At 39.9% G+C, this 21,105-nt stretch overlaps 1 protein-coding gene across 8 annotated transcripts in view; it reads right to left on the bottom strand.

Moving 5' to 3' along the window:
* Window positions 1-1,782: 1,782 nt before the first annotated feature.
* Window positions 1,783-21,105, bottom strand: part of MAPK10 (mitogen-activated protein kinase 10) — a 148,502-nt gene continuing 129,179 nt past the window's right edge. For 7 of the 8 annotated variants that reach the window (XM_010411966.4, XM_010411965.4, XM_019293382.3 and 4 more), the window contains 3 exons: window positions 15,164-15,227; window positions 14,624-14,701; window positions 1,783-9,168 (listed from right to left, as the gene is read on the bottom strand). In XM_010411966.4, coding sequence (XP_010410268.1) covers window positions 9,026-9,168; window positions 14,624-14,701; window positions 15,164-15,227 — 285 coding nt within the window. In that variant the 3' untranslated portion in view covers window positions 1,783-9,025. Of the gene's footprint in view, window positions 9,174-14,623; window positions 14,702-15,163; window positions 15,228-21,105 lie in introns of all 8 variants that reach the window. The other variant, XM_010411964.3, reaches the window with a different exon arrangement.

The raw sequence follows: 21,105 nt of genomic DNA on the forward strand, positions 1-21,105 counted from the left end.
ACATCATATGGAAGCATCAGGAGACAAACAACACTTACCCCTTCCCAGCAGTCAATTTCAAAATAAGACAAATACATTAGGAAATTTGAATTAATTTACCAGCTAAACTTTCTCCCTGGCTCCTTCCATTATACAGGAAATCATGTTTTCTTGGAGGCAGAGCAGTTTTGCAGTTCAGGCTCTAAGCCATGCCATTAACAGAGGGGCTGGGAGAGTATGTTGAAAAGCAACAAAAGTCTCTGTCTGTATGTGCTTGAAGAGAGTCCCAGCCATGGAGCAGTGCATGGAGCCTGCAGAATCATTGCTTCCTAAGCATCAGCACGTGGAAACAATAAAAACTGAACAGCCTTCGCCAGAAGGTTCCACCGGAGAAGCAAAGCTTCACCTCTGCCGTCAAAGCAGAGAGCAAGAGGCCACAGAGTCACACTTACCGTGAGGGCACTGTGGGCTGGTCTCAGGGCACCCACACGGGCCTCACAGCGCCGTGCTAAATGTTCATCGGCTGGAGCCCAGGGCTGTTTACTGACCTTCATCCCTCAAGCAGAGAGGGAGGGGGGCTTTAGCAGAGGCACTGTGATCTCCTTCCACACAGACGAGTCCATCGATCTGCCGCAGCCCTCAGCGTGCAGCACGCACGGCCTCGCACCGCACACGGGGTGTTCAGGCCATCACATGAGCTTGTGGGAAGCTACATCACAGGGCTTCAGATGTGGATTCAGTGATGTATAAATCACTGAAACATGGCCATAAAAATTGAGACTCCTGGAAAGGGCAAACCTCTCAAAAAAAAGATGACTCTTCAATTGTTTCAAAAAGTACCCAGTAAAACAAAAAAGCTGGTCCCTATATGAAATGGGTCCCCTGTTTTGCAGCAAGAATCACAAAGCCAAAATTCCCCAGCCACTGGAAATCAGAGGTTTCTATTAGATGGTGTAGCTTGGCCAATCTCTGCATATACAAACTGGGAGAAGAATAGCAAGTCAAAACAAGAGTACTACTGTTCATAGTAGGCTTGAAACAACATTCAAGTACCAACGGCTATAAGAATTTCTTTCCTTACAGTTCTTAAAAGGTGCTTTAATTCATCCTTTTCTGCAGCTCCCACCTTCAAATTGTTTTGGCAGAAAGCTGTTTGTGATTTTAATTTTCATCTCTATACATGATAAATCCAAATACAAAAATGTCCTTTGTTATTATGGTTTGATTTGCTTGGAATGGACATAGATAGCTTGTGCAAGAATTAAAAAATCAGCAATCTTTTCCAAATGAGAGCACCTCTCTGCTATTTGTTCTTTTTTTCATCTAGGGTGAAGTGTGTTCAAGTGTGTTTTGTGAAAAATCAGTCTCCAAATAACTCTGAATTTGGTATGGGGGTTTGGGCATTGGTTTTTTTGTTTGTTTTTCTTCTGTGTTTGTTATTGTTGGCTTGATTTTGGTTTACATTTTTTGAGGGGGGGAAAAGATGGCAGAGGGACTAGGTTTTACTTGGCAGATATTCTTAATTCTGTCCAGTCGTGTTGGAACGACATCTCCCCCACCCCCTCCAATACTTTTAGGCAGTCAGCCAGAGGAATAGACTACAAAGCTACTCAAAGACAAAATGTCTGAGTCTTACGTGTCTTAAGATACCCTTACGTTTCTGTAGTGCTGTAAATGCTTCGTAAATGAAGCCCACCCAAAGCAGCACTGAATTCAGTAATCCTGGCAACATCCATGTGTTTACAGCTTTATCTGTGTCCCCTAGAGAGGGCTGAAGGAAAAGAAACAAGAAGCCAGGAGAGCTGTAAGCAGCATACTTTCCACCTTCTTCATTGATACCCTTCATGCCATTCAAATAGACTCCGGAATACACTACTTTAATTAGCAAAGCTTGTTTTAAAGTAAACAACACAAACACTCCTTATAGGACAGTCACAGTCTCCCCTGCTAGACATACAGGCTTTTTGGCAAGATCACATTCAAACAGCATGAAATTCACCCATGGGCACGGTCCCGAGAAGGCCCTTGCACCTCTTTAACTTCCATTTAGCTGCTCTGGATAGGAGCGAGTGGTTTTAGGATAAGGACAGTTTTCCTCCAAAAAAAAAGATGGTCCAAATCCACATCTGTGAAGATCAACAGTTTTACCACTATAAGGTCATAAAGGTGTAATATAGGCGTCATGCATAGAGTACATACCATATTTCAATTGAGTCCTGTCCCTGAGTGACTTTGGGCCCCTGTGAAAGTACAACGCACAACGCGCCTGCAGTGGAGCCCTGGGTTGCTGCCTCTGCTGCATTGTGCTCTTTCCTGGGAACACTGCAAAGTCATTCAACTGACAGGAGTCAAGACAGCAGTGAGAAGAGTATCCTCATGAGGAAGCTCTGACAGGATTCCTTTTGACACATGGGAGAACATGAGAGTCCCATCTTAGTCAGTAATTGCTAAACAAACAGAAATCGGAAATCATTAATGCGACATTGACCCATAAAACACTGATCACCGAGGCCCTGTTCTCCCCTGTGCCACACATAGGGAACAACAGATACTCAAAGTAAACAGGGTAAGAACAAAACAGTATGGAAATAATGTCGGTTCCTTAACAAATGCTGTACTGTAGTCCATTTATGCTGACTGACACCGGTTGTTCTTTTCAGTTATAACTGCGCAACAAAATCAGACATGTCTCATCTTCCAGTCTTGATACTGAGCTGTTGCTGTTGTTGATTTTCTTTTGTTGGTCAAGTTATTTAGTTTTTCTTTTTTTTTTCTTTTTTTTTCTCTTTTTTTTTTTGGTTTCTTTTTGTTTACATCTACGTTTATCAACACTGATACATTACAGATCTTGTTAGTTATACTTTGAAGTCTGATCATGCAGAACTACAGGCAGGTGCAACTTAGATCTTATTACAGGATGGACATGGCAAGGTGAACAGTTGTTTTTGCTAGTTAAGATCTGGAGCTTTGTTACTGTTGTGGCTTAATGTATACTGGCCATAAGTCCCACTTACCCAATTTACTAAATATACATGATTCTATATGTACACTGAAACTTCCAGCACCCTCCTTTATCAGCATGTGACTGATTCAGGAGAAGGTCAGAGGTCAACCACATTTAGGCAAACAGCGGCCTTATTGTAAAAGATTTTAACAGAAATAGCATGTTGGATTATTACATATTAGTTACAGAGGAAGGAAAAAAATAAATCCATACAACTATTTACATTATAAATATCTTGCTTTCCAGAAGACAAGAATGGCCCTGTTCAGTGAAAATTAGCAAAAGAGACCTGTCTGAAATGATAAGCATGGTAAGGATACTTTTATTTCCCAAATTGACTGTGTCTTCCTTCAATATGTGCTTTTCAGCTTTTCCCTCTCAAGTGAAAAGGCACCATTAGCCTCAGTTGAAGTTTTTCAACATTCTTTTGTCGAATCAAACTCTCTTTAAAACTCAAACTTGCCACATGTCAATGAGCCTGAACATGCATTAAGTTAAACCTTTCACTTCTTGCAATCAATAGTTGATTAAATAAACCCAAACCAACAACAAAAATGAAAAAAACTCAGGCCACACTGGCAAGTTCCTAATACACTAAGCAGTTTCCACTAAATTCCACTGGACAGGTCTGTTTTCCAGCTCATTGGTGAAGATGACACATTCACCATTCCCCTGCATCCCCCAAGCATCTTACTAATTAAGACATTACGTATCCATATAATATTCAAACCTACTGCACAATGATTTTCTTTTGTGTGTGTGTGTGTGTTGGTGTGTGAAAAAAATCACCTTGAGCTTGCAATTAGTTAACTGTGTTCTTTGTAAAGTGGTGGAAGTTCAAATAAGCACAGCCATCAGATTCTTGAAGATGTGTGGTTATGTCACAGTTCCTCTCTTTATCCACACTGAGAACCTGGATCAAGCATGAGTGGAACAGATATTCTAAAAATCCAATGTACACCCTCTCTTTCCTGCACACCCATACAGAAGCAAAGAAAAAGAAAAGCCTAAACTTAAATTGAACCACTAGATCAGACTTTTGAAAGAAAACTAATTGTTCCCTGCAGGTTTTCTCTCATATTGCTCTCCCTGGAAGCACAGAGTTTGTTGCAAAATGCCTTGTTTGGTTGTTTTTGCATGTTTGAATGAACAAAAATTTTTAAACTCTCAATAAGCATGAAGGAAGAAATATAAATAGATCTAAATGAATAGAAATAAATAGATCTGAAACTAAAATAGTTTTTGATCCTTTCAAATACTGTGAAGCTTGCAATATATATAAGCTAGCATCGGTTACTAGAAATTATTTTGAATTAAAATACTCCAATTCCATTTTATAATAATTTCAGCATATTCAAAACACTTTTTTAGTAAAAAATTTGGGGGATTTCCTGAAAGTGACTCTCTCAGGCAGTTCTGAAAGTTACTATTAGCATGTTTTTCATGAGAAAATGAGTTGGTAAAAAAAAAATCACTGGTGCTTACTGACAAACTTAGAATACAATCTGACACAGTTAAGTAGCACTACTTTGGGAAATGCCCAAAAGGCACTGCAACAGGTCTGATTTCTTCAGTATTGTTATCCCAGGCTTAGAAGGTAAAGCAATATATATGAAGATAAAGCAATATATATGAACCAAATTGCTTATAAATTTGGAAGAGTCACATAGTGACATGATCATCTGTCTTGTGTAACCTACGGAGGCCAATGCTGTGCAGGAACTGGTGATTTCCAGAGAAAACCATCAGTGCATTAGGGCTTAGAAAACCTGATCAGGCTTTCTGTAGCTTTGGTTTTGGTTTGTTTTTGTTTTTGTTTTTTTGAGACACTACTGTATTTGCATTCCAATTTAAGTCTGTTTTATGTAATGCAAGCTTGCTATGATTCATGGATCTATTTGTGCCATGGAATTCTAGATGGGAGGGGGGAATATCAACCATAATACAATTCACATAAATCACTGTGACCAACTCAAATATCTGAACTCTCTGAAGATATATTGTAATGGAATATAGTCCAAACTCATAAGATACTATTCCAGCTACCAAGCCAGTATCTGAAGACTGTTTGCAAAAATTACCAAAAATTTTTGACTGAAAACATACATAACCTTCCATCAACTTGTAGTAAATCAATACCTCATCCTCATTTAAACTCAGCAGTGAGAAAGAAAATGGAGGAAGGGTCTTTTAAGAGCTGTTCTGACTAGTTCTCCATCTGAAAAAGAAGCAGGGATGTTTTGCAGCAACTTTCCTCTCTACCATCTCAATGCAGCTAGTGCTCTGAGCAGTCACTGAGAGTTAATACTCCTGCCATTCTCCTCACCCTGCTGATGCCTATGACTTAGGTGAGCCACTTGTGACAGAATTTCCTTGGGTATTGAGGCACTTATGATACCAAGAGGCTCTTAAGCATATTTTCAGAAATGCCAAGATGTCCAGCTGCCATTCAGGATGATGTAAGCTATGCCACTTCTGGCACAGGCTCTCTGATTGCCCCTTTAGTGCCTAAATACCTCTGGAACATCTGTCATAGATCTTTGGCTTCCCAATTTCCTTCACTTCTGCAGTGGTGGCAATAATGCTTACAACTGCAAACCTCAGAGAATTAAGTGAAAATTGTCACCAAAGTACTATATTTAGTAACATGTTAAGCAGAAGTAGGTTTAAAAGATCAATGGCAAAATTAAGGAAAGCATCTATCAAGCTGAACAAAATTTTGGAATAAAGCGGAACAGACTTGAAGAAGGTGGTATCAAAACTTCTAGAATCAGGAAAAAAAAGTGGTTTCCCTTAAGACAGCCTCAGAACATCATCACTTTGATCCTGTATTCAAGAGTAGATGTGTTGTTGTAAGGTATCATCTGACAGCACTGAATTCCTGCTACAAAGCAAAACAAAGGATGCTATTCCTGCTTGATGGTTGCTACTTTGTTTTGGACATGCAAGGACCAGAATTGTAAAGAACTAATGCTTTTCTTCATTGATGGCTTGTTTTTCTAGTGTCCAATGTGGACAGCTCCAAGTCTCCTCCCCCAGACAGAGCTTCTCATGAAGGAGACTAATTTGAGGACAAAAAGAGATGCAGTAATTCTTTTAGGCCCCATTTCAGCAAGGCACTTAAGCACATGCTGATGTCGATCACTGCTGAGCAAAGGACATAAGCACACGCTAGTTAAAGTTTTGTAAGCATCCTACAGCCTCCATGAGATGTTTGAACAAGCACTGGTGCTTAGCAGAGTCAGGAAATAAAGCTGTGCAACTCCTGTGTTGTGAGTCCGTTCAGCGCCGATCAAAGGACACCTTCTGTGGTGACTGCTTCTCCACCCAGCACTCATGAACCCAAACAAGACTGAATTATACCATGGGACTAAGAGTATGGTTTTTGGCTTCAAGAGATGAAACATGGGAGGTCTACAAGTCTCCATCTACTATAAATGGCTTCTCTGCTATTGCCTCTACCACATCTCCATAATATCACTGGTAATGAACTGGGATTACTCCAAGGTTCTACAGTCTACACTGGTGATATTTTTGCAGTTTCTCTTACACACAGCTTTGCCTCGATGAGACTTAGCTCAGTTTTGTTTAAATAACACACCCAGATGGTGCACACTAAGGAATGTAGATACTAGTTACCTGAATATTATTAATATGTATCTATAGTGAATTAAATCTGGAGGTGATATATTTAATTATTGCTAAGAAGTCACCCTTGGTGTTATTGCCTACATACCTACAGAGCTTTGCTGTTAACCTTTCAATACTATTATGATCATTGGCTTTGGAGTGAGACTTACATCACTCAATAATGACATGATGTTTCATGGCTTAAGAGAGAATATTGCTAAATATATTTAGCAGTTGTAAATTATTGCTTTTAAAATTACTGCTCTGAGTTTTTAGAACATTAACAACCTAATTTTATTCTCAAAAAAAAAAAAATTGATAAAAATCTACCAAAAATATAACCAGGGAAAAAGTCCCACTTGCTACAGCAATTCTGATACAGCTCAGACTTACCAAGTCTGATTTTATTTTATATCCTCTTAATTTTTATCTCCCCTCCTCCCCAGCCTGGAGAGAAGTTTTTTTCTTCCCTTTCTTCCCCTTGAACAAAATCTGACTTGATACTCAATTTTTTTTCCTACCACAGAATGGCAGGCTTGTAAACCACCCAATGGAACAGCCCTATTTTGGTAGAGTTTTAAATACAAAAGAATTAGTGAATTTAAAATATCCACTAACATACTCTAAACAGTTTCTCTCTCTGACATTTGGAAAAGCATTAGAGTAGGATTTAGCTCATTTCAGTTTACATGGCACACTTTGGTAAAAGGACAGATGACTCGGATTTTAGTTAATTTCCAACTCAGATAACAATAACCTTGCAGTGGAAAATGCCAATTGCTGTTTTGGCTGGAAAAATACTCAGTTGTTCTGACATTCTGTGTGGAGTTTTGTCATTCTCTAGTAAAAACACTTGCTGTTACTTACCATGGGAAATCCTCTGTTTTATTACCTGGCAAATTCAATTTGATATTCAGTCACTGTTGGGTTCTTCAGAACTTGTCCAAACTGCCCAAGACCCCTGGCCACGACCCTTCCAGCCCAGCGCACGAGCTGATTGGTAACTTTGGCTGTTACTTAGAATATAGGAAAACTATATGCACTCTGTGGTTCTTTTCCATGTAACACAGATGCTAAAACTTCCTGGGGAGTCCAATGATTTGTCATGAGGAAATGAACAGCCAAAGCACCCAGAGAAGGCCTTTTCTCTGAGTAGCAGAAGTGCCTGCAAGGGAATGATGAAAAGGGAAAACAACCTCTAAGCTGCAAACACACACTGAGAGGGAGTAGGCTGCAAATATCCTTTCTCTATCTAACTTAATAAAGATCTAGACATAAAATAAAAACAAGTTGGTGCATGTCCTTTTGATCATAATCTGCTCATTCCCCAACCCTGTCATACCCTCTAATTTACAAACATACATATAATTCAAAATAGCGAGCCTAACTATGACCTAAGATGATAACTCACTTTACATTGACAGAAAAAGTTGCTTACTGATACCTTTCTGGGCTCAGACGTGCATAAAAACCCTTCATTCTTGTTCCCTGTAGCTTGCAAAGATACCTGTGCTTCCTTCTAACCCAGTCTCAGCTTGGCATATCTGCTCTAAAAATCAGAACAACAAGTCTTAACATTCACAAACTAACATTTTTCTATGAAGCTCTGCGGCTTCTTCTTTCAATAAAACTGGTTGTTATTTCAAAATATATATACAACTCTCAGCAGAAATTTGGTGCTACATCTTCAAGTGTCTGAGGGAGCCACAGTTCTGTGTGGTTATTTACACTTCCACAAGTCCTCATACAGTATATGCAACCTCATCAATGAGGAAACATACAGAATATGTACTGTAATACCCCATATGTAGATAAGCAGTTCGCCTGGATTGGGCCATTTATAGTTGTGGAGTGCACACTAAGTGCCTATGCAGATGTGCAGGCACACAGCTGCATGCACTGCCAGGATGCTGTTGGCATGTGCGTGTATGTGCTGTTTGTGTATGAGGAAGAATGCGTGGAGATCCCTGTCTGCCTCACCGGGCAGGCGGCAGAGCAGAGAGTGAAGGCAGACACACACTCGTATGGTGGAGCGTGGCCACTGCACACCTTGTCATGCCACTGTGGAAAAGACAGTTGCAGGTTGCTGGTTTTGCAGCCATTCATTTTACATCTTGTGGGGAGGGGGGTAAAAAAAAGGATTTCTTCAGTTCCTTTTTTTCTCTTCCCCCCCAGTAAGCATCACTGGAAGAAGACCAAAGCAGAGCAACTATAAGTTAAATATACACTTGAGCTTAGCTGCATTACATAACTCTGTAGGAGAAGCAGGCTGAAAAGATTTGTTTGTTTGTTTGTTTGACTTAAATCTTTGTATTTTATTTCTCTTTCTTTTCATCTCTTAGCTCCCATAATTTTTCCTCCTAGGTTCCATCATCCTCTGAAGAACGCTGGGTTTCGCAGGCAGGCGGCTAGTCACCTGCAACAACCGAGGGGTCCCGCAGAAGCTTCCAGGCTGCTGTCCGTGTCAGACGCCAGGGTTTGATCCGTGGACATGGATGAGATGTCGTTGACAGATGAGGATGGAGGGAGGCTCTCACTGCTGTTCACTGCTGCACCTGTGCTACGAAAACGAACACCAACGTGATTAAACCCGAAACCCCAGAATGTGTCGCGCGTTAGAAAGCAAAGGGTTCTTACCTTGTGGTACACAGACCATTTTACACAGTGGCAGAAAGTGGGCCATACAAACTTTAGGCATTCAGTAGTATTAAATATCTTAAATATCTTCTCTCCCTCAACAGTCTGCTTTGAAAAGTTATAGCTCATACAGTCTTTGTCACCCCGCTTCATTCTAGCCTTCTTGGAGCTCCAAAACACCCAACAGTCAGAGGTATGATAGGATCATACAATGTGTGATCAAAACAAAACCAGACTCAACCTATTCCTACATTTTCTTTTAATAAAATTCCAGTTTTCTTATTGGCAGTCTAATAGTGGGTGGGATCAAATCACCCAGTGGCAATGCAGAGTGGTTTCTTTCTCTTAGCTAAGGACTAGGGGACTAAGCCCAGGATTTCAGCTGCAACTGTATTTTTGTACATCCAAGTTTACCTTGCCTCTCTGAAATTACGATGGTACCAGATATTATGCAAAAAATCACTTTGACTTTATGAAATGAAGAATGAACCTTCCTGAGATTATCCTTAATGCAACTGAACGTTTATCACATCCGTGAATATTATCAGAAATTATCTGTCCAATAAATTCAGACAACTGAATGACGAATACAGAGCCATAATGTATTTATCATGCACCTATGACTGCTCAGCTGTTACTGCCCATTAACCGCAGCTCAAACCAAAATTCTCAGAGTAGCAAAAACCTGTTTGATTGGTATTTTTTTTCCACTGAACTTTCAGGCATTTTTTTGTGCTCTTTACACCAAAATTATCACTGACTTCAGTTTGAGAGGAATACATTAATTTCCATTAAATACATGACAATAAAATGTGTAATTTTGTATGATTTTGCATAGCTGGAAATTACAGCTAGTCAGGTGACACAGGTCTTTGTTCTGCAGATAGATGCCATTTCATTCTTCTGTCTGAAATGTTTTAACAGCCAACTTTTACAGACTTTGATTTCCACCAAATGGCTAGAAATGAACATCTATTATCTAGTAAAACTACAAAACTCATATATTCCTAATACAGAGATTAATAGCTATCTCTACTGCCTAGGCAAAATACATGATGCTATGGGCAAAAGGAAAGGATTTCTGTCACCTTCCAGTTTGCAATAAAAACTTTACTTTGAGAAAACAACCCACCATACCATACCTCCAACCACTATTCTATATTCCTCAACTTTTTCTTCCCTTTATACACATCCGCTGTAAATATGCACAAAACAGAGACAAATACGCTCACATTCAGAGCTCCAGATGGGAACTGCTTTCTGCTGTTCTAGTAGTACACTATGGCATCAGAACCAACCTTAAATTAATTTACTGTCCTGGTACATTTGGAAAATAAAATAGTTAATTTTGTAAGTGCTGCAAAAAGACTGAGCAATCTTAACAAAGTCTGACTGGTGACTGCAGACAGCAATCATCCATTCTCTCTGCCAGAAAACATGTTTTTCAAAGGGTTATTTACATGTACCTCATCATCCAGTACAGTACTGTTACTTCATGTTTACATGTTATTTAATCATGTGGCATTTTATGAAAATATTAATCAGTCAAGACAAGTGCATTCATCCATGTGTAGTCAAAATACAACTGAATTCATTTATTTTAATGACTAAAAAATATATTACCTTTCTAAATGTTTACCATGCTGGGCAGAAGCCTGCCATTAAGTCATGGATACTGTCCTAGGAATCAAATGGAAAGAATTCCAGTAGGTTCAATCAACTTTTGATCAATCTCTTGCTGTGCAGCTTTCTTTGATGAATGTGCACTCAGCTAGGCAAAATAGCTGAAGAAGTAGCTGCAGAAATTGTACAGGTGAAGATTTTGTTACACTCTGTCTGATTCAGCACCACTGAATTCAATAAACCCTGCTATGCTCTTCTCAGCAAGTATCAGTGCAGCCCATAAGTTTCTGGAAAGTGCATTTTTATGGCTATTCCTAGATTTCAGCACAATTCCACATGACACAACACACAGATGTGATAGTTGCTGTTGCAGCCCCAAAGCACCCAGACTCACAGAGTATCCACAAAAATAAGTGAAACTACACTAAACCTTAATGACAGAATTAGAGAGTTCAGCAGCAAAAAGCAGCACTTGGGCAGTAACACTCAGAAGCCCAAACAGATCTGTCCTACTCAGTAAGGAATGCTCCATTTGCTGTGCTCAGCACCTGCCTGGTGCTACAGTAGCTTGCTCCTGGATGGATGTGTGCCAGGTGAGACAATGCAAATATGACAGAGGTGCACTCAAAAGAGAAAAAGAGCCCCATTTATGAAGTTGCTGTTTGGCAGGAAGCTTCTCACTGGCTGCAAGATTGAGGAAAGTGCTAAAGGTTAGAGCAGGTGAGAAACAGCCCCTGGGATCTGTTCCTGGCTCTGCCATTGACTTGACAGCTTCTCTTTTAAGGCACACATCAGCTCGTGTGCTGTAAAGAAGGGACTCCTTCCTCAGAGGGGTCCTGGGAAGTGCCATTAAATAGCACCAATGGAAGTGCCTCTGAGACTTCAGCTGTGAAGTGATGCAGATTTGGGAGTAAAAAAACTGAAAGGAGAACTGCAGCTTTTGCTGTTTCCAAAAAAAGCCCAGTGTGTCTCTTGGGGAACTGCTCAGCTTCTCACAAATTGTGTAAATAGCAACTCTTGGTATCAAGTGTCACAGTGCTTGTCAAATCCATCAGCTGCTTAATTTAGAGTCTGCATGTGACAGAAGAGGGCTAGTAAAGGTGTCCATTAGTTCCTGGGTGATGGCACCAAAACTCTCCAAATCAGACAGCAAGTAAAAGCCAGGAAAATAAGAATAAAAGATCCATTTTCACCCAGAAAGGGAGCACTAAAAATAAGCTGCACTAGGATCTGTGCTATTTACTATATTCCATACCCAGAAAGGACAAGACAGTTGAAAATGTTATGTATGAAACTGCAGCTGGGTATTGAAGGCTAGAGGATAGTGTGAGAGAAGGTTAGATAGTATGGGCAGAATGTAAGTTTAGTTCTAAATAATCTACAGCCTTGTATTAAACGTTTTTTGAAAATACTGCTGTTTGATAATAACAGAAACATCTGTTTTGGACAGGTAGAAGTAGCCTCTGCTTGGAATGATTTTTGACACTGTTGATTTTGTTCATTGGACATAAGCATGAGGGGCAGGTACTTGAGTTTCCAAGCATATATGTTGTACTAACCAATTCTTCACGCAACAAGAGATTGACACCCTGATACACTGGTGTTGAAGAATGGTTAGAGGATCAGGGACATGGATCATTGATAGAGCTGTAGGGTACAGATCAATAAAAGAGCTGTACAAGCAAATGCCTGCATGAGAAAATGCCTGCATGAGAAAATGCCTGCATGAGAAACAAGCCTGAGAACCAAAAGGGAGTTTTAAGGAGGTACAGTGCTGTGCTGATAAGATGTACTGACCATGAGAGGGGAGGAAGAACTTTGATTTCTCAAGTTAAAACATAAATAGTAGAAGCTTGCCAATGTAGTCTTTTATCTAACGCAATTATGTAGAAACAAGAATGCGCTTTCATAAGTTTAAACCAATCAAGAACTGACAAGCATGTATACTCACACTATGTAAGTGCCTTTGTATTACCAATAAACGAAGCTTGCTTTATCAATCACACTGATTGCCTGCATGTCTTCCCTTGCCGAAGTCAGCAAGACACTGGCACTCTAAGTGGCTCTGTCAATGGGCAATTATTATCCCTTGTGCTGTCAGCTTCAGCAGTCTCCCCCAAAACTCTGATCAAGTAATCGTGGAAACTAATCTCCAGCTTGCTATGATTATTGATAGAGCACTAAATCTCAGCTTTCTGAATTCTTGCCAAGAACACCAGCCAATGAGTCATGTGTGTGTAGAGTCTCTCTCATTTTCCTTATGCTCAGAACTGGTGTTTTACCTCTTTCTTCCAGTATTTCATTCAGCTGAAGATTTAAATCAGGCATACAAAGTGAAGGAAAACAGGAAATCTACTGTTCCATGAAACAGCCTCATCTGAGAGCAGTTTTTAAATAACTGCTGAACTTGTTGGTGCCTTACATTCAAAAAACAGTCAAAGGGAAACAGCAGAAGAAATACGGGTAAAAAAATGACAATTCTGTATGTTTGAAAATGTTTTACATAAACAATAAAAAACTTCCACATAGCAAAGCCAGAATATGAAATACATAAAGAAATCCCATGGCACTTAATTCGTGAAACAAGCAACTACAGTGTTTCTTGATCATAAATCAGCCTGCAAACACCATTCTGCAAGGGAGAAAAATTTAGGAATGAGGATTTATCAGATAATTTTTAGGGCCCCAGATTTCTTTTCAGTGGTGGCACTGTAGTTTGGTAAATTAAATCTGCAAGCTCTTTACTTTGTCTGCTACTTGGCAAGAACACAGTGAACTGTTTCCAAAGTATTACTTCATCCATGTCAAAATCCAGGTGCAGGGCTCATGCTCCAATATCACCGCCCAGCACTTTATTACCTTCCTCCATTGCTGCTGTGTTTCCCCTTGTCCTGTCAGTTACTAGTGATGCATTCTTGTACATTACCTTAGCTCAGCAGCAAGAAATAAGAACACAAAAAAAAAAAAAAAAAAAATATCTCTGAAAATATACAGAGAACACTGAGTTAAATGATTATAGTTTGAGGAAAGGCAGTTTTACCCATAAATACTGCTGGAAGACTGTACTCAAAATCTGGGCACTTCAAGTCTTCCAGTGAAAGTGTACCTTCACAAGTATTTCTATATGTCAGCAGTCACAGTTTGCATTCCTGTGAAAAGACTGCTGATGTGAATTTTCCTCAGCAAAAGTTATTTGTGATTTTTTTGGTGACAGGACTTTAAGAGTCAGTGGTTGAGACCCTTCTCACTGAAGTGTCATCAAACCTTGTCAGCCAGCTGTTCTAATGTGCTTGGACTTCTGAGACGATAGACTACCAGATTAGTACCAGACACCTACATGGGGCTGGGTTGGGGGGCAGGTGTGCAGCGTTGTGTGTCCAACAGATTAATATGTGTTAACATCACCAATTTTGCTTATTTCAACTAGCAAAGTATTGGTTCAGTTATCCACCCATAAGCAGTATGAAAATGTTAGTGTGAGAGAAACCTCTGCACTCACAGGAATATAATCTGTAATCACAGACAATACCAGGACAACTATCTCTCAAATAGCAAGAAGACCATTTCTTAAGTATTACCATGACACTGGAGTGCAATTATTAAAGGTCAACCCATCAGAAGCACTGGGTTTCATAAAAACTTCTTAATTGGTCTACATAACTGCAAGTGTAGCTTAAGTGCTTCAGCAATCTCTATTCTCTCTTTGCCAGTACAGAACACACATCAAAGTTATTCAATGGGGCTGAGTACCTGAAGGAGAAGGCTGTCCTTTTACTACGCCATTTTTAGTCTTTTCTTCAGAATTCATTACTTCTTTGTAGATGAGTTCTGGAAGAGAGAATTGTGACAGTTACTGACAGCGGCCAGTGCCTGTGATCAGGAACAAAGCAACTACCACACAGTGCTGCAGCCCTGCCCCAGCTCTACCTGCCTAAGACTTCCCTCTTCCATTCCCCTCCTCTCATCTCCTTTTGGAGCTGAATTGAGACAAATGGGATTCAACCAGAGCACAAGAATTGTTTAGTGCTGCACTATCTAGAGGAGAAGCAGCACAGTAATAGAGCTGCTTTTACTGTGGCTAAAATTCTGATGCATTGCCCTGCTGAACAGAATTCTGTTCTCCAGATGATATCCTCAGATTGCCGTGAAGCACTGGAATCCACACCTCCTGTGTTAACACAAACCTATGTAGATAATGATAGCCCTCAGAACATTTTCTATATTTTTGCTATGTTTTTGCTATTTTGCCACTAAAATGCCCCTTCCCATGTGATTCTAAACTGCAATTACCTTTCCATTCCTCGATTGTATGTTCCCTTTCATCCAGCTGTTTATCGTATATCTGAGGAGGAGGCTGCAGGAAAGAAACAAAGCTCTTTAGCCCATTTTCTCTTATATTGTAAATAATTAGGAGTAATTAATTAATAGATAATTTCTCTTCTCCCTCTTTACAGTCGATCCTGTACCTGCAAAAACAAATGAAGCACATTTGAATATTAAAGGAATTAACACTTCCAGAAGTCAACTCTTTTTGTAGAAGAAATAAACATTCTTCTCTGTTTTCCTTTCTTAAACAGGAGGCATAGCTGCAGTTGAAATAAAACCCAGGTCAACAATGTCATTGTGCATGTACAATGTCATTGTACTGAGCCCAGAAACTCCACACACAAATCATTTGCACCAGCAGAGAAGTAATGTCAGAATACCAAGCAAATACCAGTCTTGATTAATTAGTAGTAATATTAACATATTAATTTTTAAGTTGCTCGTTAGATTTGCTGCTATACAGACTTCCCAAAATAACTCTTATTTTTAAGTAAGTCTCCCTGCCACAGTTTCTAATCCATATTCCAAATTCCCGGATTTTCCAGTATGTTTAAGTAACTTTGGACAGAAAGATTTCTTGGTGGTTTTGTTGTTGTTGTTGTTGTTTTTTGTTGTTGTTGGGGTTTTTTTTTTGTTTTGTTTTCTAAATTGTGTTTCTTTTAGTTGATGGGAATGTCACAGAACTGGCAGATCCTGGAATTTACTGAAACAAAGGCACCTAGAGTTTCCGGAGCCTGAACACCTGCTGTCATTGGGCAACTAAGCCATGTGTTCATTGCCTCTCCTGCTGTTGGCTGTCAAATACAGCAGCCAGGAAAGGCAGAAGACTCCCCCTTCCTTCCTTCTACCAAGGAGCTCCAGCATCTGAGGTAAGACTATCTAATGAAGATGGAAACAAGATCCATAACACTTTTCTAGCTCATATGTATTTCCTCTGACTTTCAACTTGCGGACATGTCCCTTTCAAAACATCCTCCTATTAAATGCACATGTGCCAAGCTGTTTTCTTGAATCACTAAGAATTTAGAAATTTTCTCTCAGAACTCTAACTCCATCATTCCATTAAGCCATTTGCATGCTACAAATACAACTGAAAAAGTAATAGCTCAGTGACATGATATGGATCAGGAAAATGACTTGATAGCCGAACTGGACAAGTCCACTGGAAAGAAGGGAAGCTTCCTCAGAGTGACATCTGTATCAGGGCTAAATATAAGGGAATTAGGTGAAGTCATAGGTTGCCAAGTCTCATACCTGAGAAGGTGCTGGGGAAAAACACATGCCATGAGTTAAAGTGAGTGTGAGGGCTCAGCAGGGGTACCAGAGGTTTTGTTATATCAGCAAAGTAAGACATAACCCTGTAAGAGTCTGAGTCCCAGACCATTGCAGCTGTTCTCTTATTCATCATAACAACGCTTCTCAGTCCTTTCCAGCAGATCTTGATGCCACCAAGATCAGTGCAACCTCTTTGGGGATTCTGTGTTCCTGCTGACGGTATTGTCAGAGAGGTGGATGCTACAAGAGTACAGGTGATCCTCACCACTGACCAGTGGGGTGTGATAAGTAAGCTCCACTCCTCCAGTTGAGCCTGCTGGGCTCCTGCTTAGCCACTCAGCCAGCTGTGGAGCATGCATTTCCTACTGGGAAAAGCAGAAAAAGCCGGCCAAGTCAAGGAAATTAGGGGGCTAGGAATTTGCAGGAGCAGCAGGGGAGGCATTTGTCTGAGCTGCAGCTGAATCACAGTGAGAGAACCACCTCTTCTCTGCCAGGTGCAAAGGAAACAGGCAAATAAGTTGGACAAGAATAGCCTGAAAGTACTTTCCTTTCTAAAAGCTTCGGGGAGAGGCCTACAAAAAGCATAGGTGGGGGTAAAATTCCTTCTACCAAGTATAAATACTCTTTTTATACCTTCCATAGAAAAACTTGTATTTTTCCCAGACAGAAATAAGAGGATAGATTCCTTCACTACTTCCCAAACACAAATTGCAGAATCAAAAGGAACAAGTGGTCAGAGGCACATACCTGTTCTCAATTCACACAACCACAGAATCTTTTGCTTATTTCTCTTCTAATTTATTTCAGCTGCATCTTAAGCTGGGGTAATTGGCTAATAGGCAACAAGAAAATCAGCAGTAATCATTGCCTGGATTAACACATTCTGGAAGCAAAGGCATTTTCCAGGGACAGAGCCCAGAATAATCCTACTCATTACCAAGCTCTTGTTTTCCTATGGAGTCAAATAATGGAGAGCAACCAAAGTGTCCCTTGCACACTGCAGGGTGCCAGAAGCTGCACCTGCACAGCATTCTACTGCTCTACCAGTGTTTGCACTGCAGGCTTTTACTTGTGAGTTAGCAGAACCAACAGCTATAAACACAGCTCTTGGCAGGCATGAGAGAGCCAAGGGTAACAAACATTCAGCAGGACAGTGACAGGACTATATCCCTGCTCTTCATAGAGGCAGGATCTGTAACCTCTAAAGCCTGTGCAGAGCATAGTTGAATGGAGCTCTGCTGAGAGGCCAGGCCAGCACTTCACACTTGGAGAAGTGAAGCTTTCCCACCAAAATTCCCTGAGCCCTCATCTTTTCACTGATTCAAGGCACAGAAATGAGCTGAGAATAGCAAAACTATTTCAAGAAGTTATTTTCCCACCATTCTCATTAATCCTAATGAGAACCATAAAGCTTAATACACCATTATCAAGAACATTGTAATCCCCTCCAGGCTGACCACCCCTTTTCTGCTAACTTGTTTGTTTTGTGGGGTTTTTTTTAAACCAATTGCTAAAATTAGAGGGAGGAAGGGAGGTTTTTAAAGATAATACACAAGTATTGTGACAGCAATGGAGCAATCAGAGCAGCTGCCATTCCCATGTCCTCCTGGGCACCTGATGTCAGTCTTAGTGCAAAGCTAAAACTGACTAAATCAAACATCTTAAAATGACTGAGTTCGTAATTATTAACTTTCCATGTGGATGTAGCTGCAGTGTTTATAGACTTTCTTATAAATCCTTCATACTGCACATGCCAACTGAGAGTTACATGGTTTACTTTGTTTAGGTGTTTAAAAAAAGACTGGATGTGGCACTCAATGCCATGGTTTAGCTGATACGGAGGTGTTAGGTCATAGGCTGGACCTGATGATCTCCAAGATCTTTTCCAACCTACTTGATTTTGCGATTCTGTAGGTCTCAGAAAAAGTGTAGAGTTCAACTAGCATGAAATCAAGGCAGGGTGTGGATCAATCCTATGGGTGGCAGCATCTAGCTACAGTTTAAGGCAGCCATTTTCTCCCCAAACCAGATTGATTTGTAAGCAGTTGCACTGGCAACAATAACAAAGAATAGAATCTATTTTTGGATGTGGAAGCTAAGGAATGAATTATGTTTTTTCTTGTAGATACTAAAAAACCTCTTGTTGTTTCAATGGGTCTTGGCTTTTCCATTTTACAAATTGATTTTCAAAATATTCTTGCATTAAATGTAACATTCATTGAACATAATAAAAATTACCAAAAAAACCAACAGAAAATATCCACAGGGATCTCTTTCTGAAAAAAAAAAAAAAAAAAAGGGCAAATCAAACAAACAAATAATGAAAACCAATCAAAAACCAAACCAAAAAGCAAAATACACAAAAGACGGGAGGTTTATGTGGTCAGAAAAACAGCAGAAGACTACTGGATTTGTTAAATAGCATTCTAATATCCAGGGAGGGGAAGCTTTTCACTAGAGAAAAAAGCAAAACATGTGTTGAAGCTGATGTATTTTCACTTTCCCAGAGCAACACAGATTGGTTTGTATGCCACTGCTAGAAAGCAAAGGGAATGGGCTGAAGCTCACACTTGAGCAAATCCTGCCATCTCTGTCCCTGTCTCTGCAGAGCTAGTGCCAGCACAGTGGAGACCTTGGGATGAGCTGTTTTTAGAAAGCTTGGCAGAGCAAGGCCTGAGTCTGCATCTGTTCCTGAAATTGCAGAGTCTGGAGCAGCAGTTGTGGAGCGGCACAACAAGGCAGGATAGAATTAGCAGGATAATGCAGATGAAAGAGGGATGGGAGGCTGCAAAAATTAATGGTGTGAGGTTAAACATTTTGGTAAATAGCTTAGATCCTCATAACAAGTGAATATAAAAATTCCTTGCTGTTTTGCTACAACCTAAATTGTGTTACTGACACCATTTATATATTTATTTTTGCAGTGCGAGCCCAAGCACACCAGCGTACTTGTCGCCGGAGGTCTGGCATCTCTTTATCTACAAAGTGCTTGGAATTACACCCTGTATTGCCAAGGGATTCCACAGTGGGCTAGGTTGGTCTCAGCTATGGATATGGAAGAAGAGATGACTCTGGGCCCGTTTGTTCCTTGGAGTTTCTGCAGAGGCTTTTGGAAAACTCCACACATAATGTGCATCAATGAAACTGTAGACTGAGCTGTTTCTGAACAGCTGGACCGTAAGGATGCCATGCAGCAGGAGTCAAGATTACTCAGCTACACACAGATGACTGAACAGCTTGCAGATACAACAAACAAGCTGGAAAAAGATTAAGTTTGGTTCAAAAAAGAAAAAGAAGAAAAGAAATGCCTCTTTCTTCTCTAACCACTCCTCCTCACTGACATTAACAAAGATTTTTGTAGAAGCTGTGTTCAGCTTCCATAATCAATCAGCTATAAATGGATAGATGTTGTTGACTAGAGGAAGTATCTGTGCCTGTGCAGAAAGCAGAGCTGCACACTTTCCTTTGTGAGACAGCAGATGCACATCATCAATCTCTAAGCAGAAAACCAAGCCCTGTAACTGAGTGCTAAAAAATGTGGCAACTCATCGAAGACTTTCGATACATCTATATACAGAGAGCTGAGCAAGAGAAAAGAACACCAGAAAAGATGCACAACCTGACAGCCTTGCTTTTGTCATGTAGTGAAGGTGACACCTTCTTTGAAGTGTGTTTGCCAAGGCCACAGAGCTCTCCAAAGTGGTTCTCCATCAAAATGGATGCTTAGCACTCACAGGTAAAAGAAGAGGTAGGTGATTTTTTGGGTTATTTTTCTTCTGACAAACTATGAACCTTGAATTTAATTTAAACAAATTGTATTTAACAGCTGGTCATAGATAGTTTATATGGGGCTAAGACAATACAGCAGCGGTTTCTGATCTGGACTTCAGACTGAGAACCATAAACCAAGTTCTTTTCATTAGCAACACTGGAAACAGCATCACATTAATAGAAGGTAACACATAGATTGGCATGCACAGAAAAATGAACGATAATTCACAACTCAGCCCCCTGTGGATGGTCCTAGATGCAGAAATACTGCAGTGAAGTATAAATCCTATGAAATTAAGACCAGGAATGAAAGCTGTGTGTGCAACAGTGAATAAAACCCCACAAAATTTATCACTGCTGTCAAATTCTGTCAACACAGAGAATACTTAAAAGGAATATTTTTGACACCTGATATTTCTGTTTCACAGAAATATCTCTTCTAATGGATGGCATATATCAGATAACAAACAGTAACTGCAGGTACAGGAAAGTCCAAGACAAATTTTGAAACCAGTTAACAGAAAACTTCATATAATAATCTACAGCAAATTTTGCTACTAGATTTGTTCCCATGAAATGGAACAAGTTTTCCCAAGTAGGAATCAATATGAGGTCACACATATGTTCAAAAGGTTCAAAAAGGGAATCCAATAGGACATGAAGGGTTTCTTCAAATATATCAATAACAAAAGGAAGAACTTTACTGTGCCAAAGAACATGTCTAGGAATCCATTTTGTTCACAATTTGATCATTTTGGGATAAAACCCAGTGAGCTGTGAACGGGCATAAGCATTAGGATAAATACGAAAAATTAAACATCATATTTGGGATTTTTTCATAAATTGTCTCAATGAAGGAT

Source organism: Corvus cornix, chromosome 4, assembly GCF_000738735.6.
Source record: "Corvus cornix cornix isolate S_Up_H32 chromosome 4, ASM73873v5, whole genome shotgun sequence".
In the NCBI taxonomy this organism is placed as follows: domain Eukaryota; kingdom Metazoa; phylum Chordata; class Aves; order Passeriformes; family Corvidae; genus Corvus; species Corvus cornix.